Raw genomic sequence first — 8,928 nt, 5'->3', positions numbered from 1 at the left:
ATTCCTTTAGTATTTTTTCTTCTGAGACTTAATACAGTGCAAAAACTTGACACAGCCCAGTTGCATGTCTTTTTTTAATCAAGGAGCATTGTCATTTTGTCATTCAACGAGTGAGCAAAGACTGCTTGGTGAGCAGTCGCAGTCAGACCGTAAACTGGTGAATTGTTTATGGCACAAGGGCATCTTTGGCAAAAAAGAGCACCATGGCAAAAGATGTTCTCGTCTACTCAAGTTAGGGGCAAAGATCCATTTCAGAGGCATTTCTCCCTAAAGAACCTGAGCATCAAACCAGGGGAAAGCTTTTACTCATTGTATCACCAGCGGGTACATGGCGGCACTGGGGATCGAACCTCGCGTCTCCCACATGTGAGGCATGTGCCCAGACCACTAGACCACTGCTGCGGTCAAACCAGAAACTGCAAGGAGCAGCACAGTAAAGAAGACATGTTCAGTATTCTGTCCTAACTTCTATAGATTCTCGTGTACTGTACAGTTCCCATCACCCCTCACAAACTAGCACACAAAAATATTTAGGAGAGATCAGTTGAATTGGTGCAGAGGAAATGTGATGGCATTTTAGAGCCATAGCTCTACTCAATGCAAAACTCTAGTTTCAGTTCGTGTGTCCGTATAACCTTCAAATGCCCATCAGACTTGGCAATTTCATAGCAACAGCCATTGGTCAGATGCTGAAGCATACTTTGACTTTGAAAGTGTTGCCCATCCCACCCCCGAAATTTGATCTTCATCGATTTGGACCAAAATCGACGTCCAGGCTAATTTGAATGTGTTCGATGCAATGGTAGCCTCTAAATTTGGTCTACCCCTGAAATTTTACCATTGATTTGAACGAAAATTGACGTCTGTGCAATTTGAATGTGCTCAATACGATGGCCGTCTCCAAATTTGACACAGGCTGCTCGCAAAATTTGGACCAGAATTTATGTTCAGGCTAATTTGAATGTGCTCAATATGATGGTAGCCTCCAAATTTGACCTGGGCCTTGATATTTAATTGGAAACCAAAGCATGTCGTTTAACAACATTAGTGTGGTAGACTAACAAGAACGCCTATCGCTCTAGTATTCTGTGCAACATACTTAAACCGCTTCTAGATTTTTCTTTCACTCTCCAATCTATTGTAAATTGTGATTCTATTCTTATTTAGTTTCTTTTGCATTTGTTGAGTCGTGCTTAGCCATTTTAGTTTTGGTGAGTTTACCCTCACCCCTAAAAGTGAGTGAGGAATTCCACCAGTGGAAGGTGGAGAGAGGGTCTCCCTAAAAACCATCTGCCACGGTTGGCGGCCAGGAGCTTCACACATTCCGACGCTACACAGTTTACGCCTTCATGGCTTTCCTAATGCTGTCGAATTAAAGAACAAGGATAAGGAACGCACGATTTCAGATTGTGGGGTTTTCACATCCCAAAGTGACGCAGGCTATGAGGGGCACCGCAGTTGAGGGCTTCGGGTTATTTTAGACCTTTCTGGACTTTTTAAATGCATGCCGACATTGTGCAGCACACGGGCATTTTTATATTTTGTCCCATTGAAATGTGACCACCGTGGCTGTGTCAAACTTTGCTCCCAACTCAGACATTCTGGGTGAACTGGATAACAGACTAACTTTTGTGCTGATCATATATGTGCTTTGTGAACTTTCATAACCTGCCTTTCGATTCAGCTTATACCAATACATACTTTAGGGTGGAGTTTCAAACACCCAGTGTCCTTCAAGGTGCAGTTCTAGCACCTCAATTATCACTTTTTAACGAGATAACTTACCAGCAGTTGTGGACACTTTGAAGTATAATGTCGGCTGCAGTAGTGAGACAAGAGACCACACTATCTATTGGAAAGTAACAGTGTTGTAATGTGCTGCTAGGAATTGTGCTTTTCCACCATGTCCTGGGGGATGTTCTGCTTTAAGAAATGGATGGCACTGCCACTACTTTCATCAAGAAATTCTGAGCCTCTGGTCTGACATTGCATATTCAGACTTGCTGGGATAAAACAAATATGTAGCACTCAACAACCAAAACCCACTATTAAATTTAAGCTCTGTAAACTATGAGGAGGAATGAACAATGTACAAGTTCAACCCATTCACGTCCACCAATACTACGTGGACATTTGTGGCTCCTGGTAGGTCACATGTGCATGCTGTAACTTTAATAGTTAGAGTCATCATGGCTTCAAAACTGCATACAGTTACTTTGAAGCACACCTTGTTGCTGAGCCATAGCGCTACATGAACAGTGCCCTAATATGTAGATCCTAAATCATGATGAAAGGCGAGCAGTCAGAATATGCAACTTTATTATTATGTGTCATAATGCATACAAGAACATATCTGCCAATGCTGTAGAACTGCAGATGAAAAAGTGATTCTTTTTAAGCATTGCTGAATTGCCCTGATGCATCAGAATTTTCTGAAAGCACAAACATTCATGTTTAACACACTGCAATACTGCAAACTGATCAAATGTAGCAATCTTAATTGCATGCTTTCAAAGTGCACAGCCTGCATATCGAGTGGTAAACAAATGCACTAGTGGACAGCTATGCTTCAGCAATAATAATATGCACTTCAGGTACCATGAAAATGATAAAACAAAAATCTAAATTCATAACTAGCTTTAGTGTAAAAATGGGTCAGTAGAACAACAGCATCTTTGAAAAATAAAAATTACAGCTGCTAATCAAAAGTGTATTACGATCTTTGCCAGCTGCTCTGCAAAGTGACTAGCGAAATGATGACGGCACACATGGCAGTACGACGATTGGTGTTTATATGTTATCAGAAGGTTGCAATGAGTTCTTTTGGTGCAAGAAATGTGCAGACTTGGACCTTAGGATCTTGTCCTGCAGTTCATACGTGGGCAGTACCTGAGCGTGTTCATCTTCTGTTTGACCCGCTGCACATTTGTGGCTCCGGCTTCCCACATAAATGCAGTGTCCCGAGTGCGATGGTCAGCCCTGGCTGTATTCACGGCGCTCCTGCTATGTAACTGACACGTGGTCACAGTAGTAAGTGGTTGTGCAAAGGAAATAAATTCCATTCTTTTTGAAAAAAAAAAAAAAGACTCAACATAGGAGCAACGTGGCAATAAATCAAATTTTTGCCGTGACTACAACTTCCAGCCTTGCATATGCATACACAGAGGCGTCACCAAGGGGGTGCAGTGCTGACAGGGGTGCAAATGCAGTGTGGGGAAGAAGGGGCATTGAAAGGACTACAGTATCGGGATTGATGAAGCGGTACGTGGGTAGGAATGCGATACGTGCCAAGCCACTGCACTGGGTACTGCCCATTCTAGTAGCTTATCAGCTTATCAGTCCATGCATATGCATGTGCGTAAATGGGCAGAAGAGGCATAACAGCACGCTCTTAAAGATGACCTCAGTGTCAGAGTACCCACAGCCATAAGAAAAATTGGAGGGGACACTTAAGTGCTGCCTTAAGGGTATGACGTGATAGTGTAATGGGTCAATTCCCATGTATGCAGAATTGTTCATTCTAGAGTTTACATTCATAGATCCCTGGGGGTCCTCATAACCCTCCTGGCACTGGTCTGTGATGGTAGGTGCTTCCAATGGTGGGCCTTATGTGACCCAGGTTGCTCTTCCGGAGTGACCAATCATAAATTTCACTACTACCTGCCATGTTGGGTGGTTTTTCTCACTATCTAGTGGGCAGGTTTTGATGACACCATAAACTCGCGTGGCCTGGGTGGCCCACCTGCCTCCTAAGTTGCTCTCTGGGCACCACCGCCAGAGTTATGCTCGTGATTTTTCACTCACAGCGCCGACGCTGATGCCGGATTTTCTGGACAATGGTGCCTTTAACGCTATCGCGTTAATGTATGGACCTGAGAGTACCATAAAGAATGGACATGTTCATTGCATTGTTTTTGAGGAACGAGGTAGCCGATGTGCGGCAAAATACAAATTTAGGTACCGGCACAGTGTTGTTGGCAATGCTTGCCAGTGCTGAATGTCGGCGGGGAGTGCCAGAGCATCAAAAAGTTACAGTTTCCATTTCATGCTTCTGCTTTTCATGGCATTCCAAGCGGCACTTCTCGTGAAATGCTGCTTGGCAGTAGCGACAATGGTATGGTTTTTCACCCTTATGGGCTTGAACATGCCTGACGAGGTGGTGGTTTTGAGCAAAGGTCATGGGGCACAGTTGGCACTGGTACGGCCTTTCGCCCGTGTGGGTTTGGATGTGTTTATCCAGGATTTCTCTTCGCCCAAAGCTGCTGTTGCAGTAACTGCAATGGTATGGACGATCACCGGTGTGGGTGAAAAGGTGCCTCACAAGGTGGCTCCTTCGCACAAATCTGCTGTTGCAGTAGTCGCAACGGTGTGGACGGTCGCCACTGTGGATGCTCAGGTGCCTCAGCAGACTGCTCTTCTGTGTGAAGTCCTTGCTGCACAGGGAACACTGGTGCCTGCCTGCATGCTCATCCTGGTGACATCCCACACTTGCTTGACTAGTTGTCTCACAGTGGGGTGTAGGCCACCAAGCAGCAGGCAAACTTTGCCCAAGAGGTGTGCCATCGCCGTGATATGCGCTGGTCAAGTCTGCGACACGAAAACAGTTTCAATCAACCACAGTGTCCCAGGTACCCATAGTCTGCCCATTGGTGCGCTGTAGTCATGAGCTAAAGAATGCTGAAGGCAGTCTCAAGTAACAGCCATGTCAAACTCGGTGAATACCAAGGCAAATAGGCGAATATTGTAAGCAAATTAAAATCAACAGCTTGCTTGAACAGTGCCCTCGTGCCATCACCAACTTCAGCATGGGGACCTTGTAAGTCTGCTTAGGCAAAGAGTGATTCTTGAGAACCCGTGGCAGGAAGTACCTAATGGCCTGCTTTAAACTGTCCTGAGCAGCACTCCTTGTCTCTACAAAAGCCCCTCGTCCCCTCCACACCGCACATCATGTTCAGCACTGAAAGCAAACATTCATAGGAGCCCACCTGGGAATTGACAATGAAAAAGATTTCCTTCTTTCAAAAAGACATATCTCTGTAGCCAGCTTACAACCCAGAAATGTAGCCTGAAGCCATTCCCCAGATTATGTTACCGTATCCATTATTGTCGGCACTTCTCTCTCTATCCTTTCACTCCCTCCTCTCGTGGAGTAGTTAACACATTTACCTAGTGAGACATTAACTGTGCCTTTCCTATACTCATAAGCAACCCTCAAGGCTCTTTGCCCCAGGCCACTGTATTTGCTCTTGCATGTCCCTATCACCATTTGTTCAGACTTGCAAACAATGCTGTCCTGACCAACTGTTGACCGTGTCAACGAAGCAAACAGCCCTAACAAACCTACACAAACCTTGAGAAAGCTTCAAGGCTCCCACTCAGTGGAAAACTCGGCGTCGTACCATCAATGTCCAGCGTTGTGTCGCGAGGCTCTGGATTGGTCGAAAGAGTTTGACGGCGTACGTGGAGCGGTGGAATTGAAAAGTGGTCATAACATCACACAAAAAGTGATTACAACATCACAACATGGCTCAAACGCCATTACGACATGTAAGTATATAAGCATATGAACGTGCTGAAAATTAGTGGGTAATTAGTGGGGAACCAAACCCCTGACCCTTGGATTGCGAGTCAGACACGCTACTCCTAGGCCATGTAGGCACATTCGTAAGGCTTGGTTAAAGCAGGATATTACAAGTATGTCGTGTAGTCTTTCGCATAGTGTGGTAGCTGTATGCTAATGAGTGTGTGTATTAATAGAGATGAACTAATTAAGGGAGTAGTGATTAAGTGAACAGCAATGTGCATATCGGTGAGGGGAGAGTGCGTGCGAACGATGGTGTGCTTGTGTCACGTGACATTGGCGAGTCATCTGATCTGGTCATTAGTAAAGCATGTAATTTTGTAATATACTAATGAAATCAAGTGGAGTCACTGAAGAGACATATTAACACTATCGCATCATACCCTTAAAGGCAGAGCTTAAGTACCCCCCCCCCCCCACTCGCCATTTTTTTTCTTTCAAACAGCTTTACAATGAGAGAATCCCTTGGATCACAAGTTGGCTCAGAGTTTACACTACCACATCAGATTGCAATGAACATGACAGAAAAACAAAATGCATATATTAACACATTTATACTTCATTCAGCAGTGTGTAGCCTGCAGTTATGAGAAAAGTAATAGTGGAAAAAAAGACCTTTGCAGTGAAAACTATGCAAACACAGCAACGAATACTGCTTAGGCAGAGTTCATAATGCTGTACAAGTTAATCAACTTGAACATCAATCCTTCATGTGAAACTATGACAAACCAGATTACATGGTACTGCACACTCTGTTAGAAAATGCCACTAATTGCGCACAATTGAACCATGAGCCTAAGTCAACAGCAGAAAAATTATTTTTTTGCAAGTCATTTCCAAATAGCTGATTGCACTGCGAGAAAAACTATTGCTACTGTTTTGCTACCTTCAGCTGTATGTGCAACTAAAAGGTTAACATTAACAAAATAACAAGATATGTGCATTGCTTTACACGGTGGTAGAACCATAATGAACAAGCAAGGCCAAGTAGCTGAGGAAAGTTGAAGCGCAACAACAGAATCAAGAACACAGGCAATGCAGAAAAGCGACACAAATTCAATGCCTACTAATTCCACAGCACTCTTGTTTTTCACTACAGCCTTCTCTGAATAATCTCTTTAGCATATTCTTTACTGTATTTGTCACAACCACCATCATTTGCATATGAGTGATCTGGCTGCGAGTTTGGCATAATTAGAGGGGAGCTGATATATACAGCCCCATCTGGAGCACAAACACCAAACATATAGATTGGTGGATCCATGCTATGTTCAGGTTACAAATATAGGATAGAAATAGATATTTCAAAGACTAGGGTCGCTTAAAAACTGAGATCAATTAGAGACATTTCGAGGGGCCATTTGAAGGCTTCTTCATTTGGCAGCTTGTGTCCCATGGCTTGCCAAAGCTTGCTACAATTCCTGCAAAATAAGCAGGACAAAGCAGCATTAGTACACAGAAAGCCCAAATGCCCCAGGCAGTGGAGCCCATGCAGTCAGAATATTCAATATAACAACACTCCCCTGTATCAACTTTGAGAGCAGAGTAGTTAATACGTAATTAAAGGAGCCACTAAGAACTTTTGCTACCACATAAAAATGGCAGTTAAAATGAAAAAATGAATACTGGTTTTTGGGAAAGAAAATGGCGCAGTATCTGTTTCACATATCAGCCCAGGCGCCGTAAGGGAAGGTTTAAAGGAGGGCCTGGGAGAAGAAATGAAGAAAGAGGTGCCGTAGTGGAGAGCTCCAGATTAATTTCGAGCTCCTGGGGATCTTTAACGTGCACTGACATTGCACAGCACACGGGTGCCTTAGCGTTTCGTCTCCATCAAACCAACCGTGGCCGCCACTGTTGGGTTTTAACCCGGGTACTCCGGGTCAGTAGCCGAGCACCCTAACCACTGAGCCACCGCGGCGGGGTAGTTAAAATGTAGAAATGCATTTTCTGGCAGATAGAAATGGTAGCAGCAGGAACTGTTGCTTTGCATAAAAGCCCACTCTTACATTCGAATTACTGCCTGTTCCTGTGACTTTTCAGTAAAGACGTCTGCTTTGAGCTGGAAATTTGATTAGTAGAGACCACAAGGCAGATTTTGGTGAGTATGTGTGAAACTTGCTTAATTAGGCAATTTTTCCTCGAAAGCAGACCACTCTAAGTAGATTTTTCTTTTCTGTATAAAGTGTGATCATATCCAGACCACCTTCATTTCACACAGCTATGAATTAATTATGAACCAAATAGAGCAGGATCAAGCATCAGAACAAAGCTTAAATGTGTTAATATTGAACGTCCTGAAGCGACAAAGGATGCAGCAGTGGAGAGCTCTGGATCAGTTTAGAACAATCGGGTTTCTTTAATGTGCACCGACATCACACAGCACACGAGAATTTTTGTATTTCACCTGCATCGAAATGCGGCCACCATGGCTGGGATCCGAACCTGCGACCTTGAGTTCAGCGGCCGAAGGCCAAAGCCACTGGGACAAAGCGGTGGTTATTTAAACATGTATGCATGCATGGATTTCATGCACAAATGGTCGAGGGTGGCACCAGTGAATGCTCTCAAGGTGAGGTAACATGCAACATAAATACCCCATAAAGTGCAAGATTGGACAGCCGCCACCATAACTCAGTTGGTAGTGCACCATATGTAACATACAGAGGTCCTAGACTCGGTTGTTTTTCTTCTACTTTATTAATGAATTTTCAGGCATAAAGGGATTACACCATAGTTGGATACAACTCAAGAACGAGTGGTGTCAGCCAAATCTCATGAGCCTGCTAGCGTAACAGTGCAGGGAGTGGCAGATGAAAGGGGATTGTCCCAATCTCTTCATGGTTGAGGAGTCTCCCTCCTCTATTGTCACTCCACTCCCTGCATGGTTAAGCTAGCAGGTTCATGAGAATTGGCCGATGCCATTGGCTGGAGGGGGGTCCTTTGATCAGGGAAGGCCGCTTTGTTCTTGAGCTGTATCTGACTTTAGTAATATTCTATTACTCTCCCTCCTGTCAACTATGTGGCCAACATGCCACTCTATCTCACATACTCTGGGCTTGCCCTCAGGACTCCCCTCCGCGAGGTTTGCAGCTCTCGAATCCAGACCAGTGGGAGGCCACATTGCTCAGTTCTGACTCGGACACACAGATCCGGGTTTTGACAAGAGCCCTAGAAGTCGCCGAACGCCACGGGCTCATGGCCACTTGATGGGGCTATAACCCCCACACCAACTGCTAGCTTGGCTGGCGAAAATAAAGTTTATCCTCCTCCTCCTCTACATCAGAAATTTAAAAAATTTCCTAGTGCTTTCCTTAGTTTCGATGACTTTTGGCACCCTGCAAGTTTTA

The 8,928-nt window shown here is 44.4% G+C and overlaps 1 protein-coding gene across 1 annotated transcript; it reads right to left on the bottom strand.

Annotated features, from left to right (window-relative positions):
* Nucleotides 1–3,275: 3,275 nt before the first annotated feature.
* LOC144132965 (uncharacterized) lies at nucleotides 3,276–7,524 on the bottom strand. Its single transcript, XM_077665730.1, has 2 exons — nucleotides 6,928–7,524; nucleotides 3,276–4,587 (listed from the first exon to the last, which is right to left on the bottom strand). The coding sequence occupies exons 1-2, from the start codon at nucleotides 7,070–7,072 to the stop codon at nucleotides 4,022–4,024; spliced, it is 711 nt and encodes a 236-aa protein (XP_077521856.1). The 5' UTR covers nucleotides 7,073–7,524; the 3' UTR covers nucleotides 3,276–4,021.
* Nucleotides 7,525–8,928: the final 1,404 nt, after the last annotated feature.

Source organism: Amblyomma americanum, chromosome 5, assembly GCF_052857255.1.
Source record: "Amblyomma americanum isolate KBUSLIRL-KWMA chromosome 5, ASM5285725v1, whole genome shotgun sequence".
In the NCBI taxonomy this organism is placed as follows: domain Eukaryota; kingdom Metazoa; phylum Arthropoda; class Arachnida; order Ixodida; family Ixodidae; genus Amblyomma; species Amblyomma americanum.
The sequence above is the reverse complement of the archived record's forward strand: the minus strand, read 5'-3'. Positions and strand labels throughout refer to the sequence as shown.

What these genes read in the sequence shown, in the direction of transcription:
- LOC144132965 (XM_077665730.1), bottom strand. Translation starts at nt 7,072, where the DNA reads ATGGGCTCCACTGCCTGGGGCATTTGGGCTTTCTGTGTACTAATGCTG. An exon ending in TTCAAATGGCCCCTCGAAAT is followed by an intron (nt 4,588 to 6,927) that starts GTCTCTAATTGA and finishes TTCGTGTCGCAG; the next exon opens with ACTTGACCAGCGCATATCAC.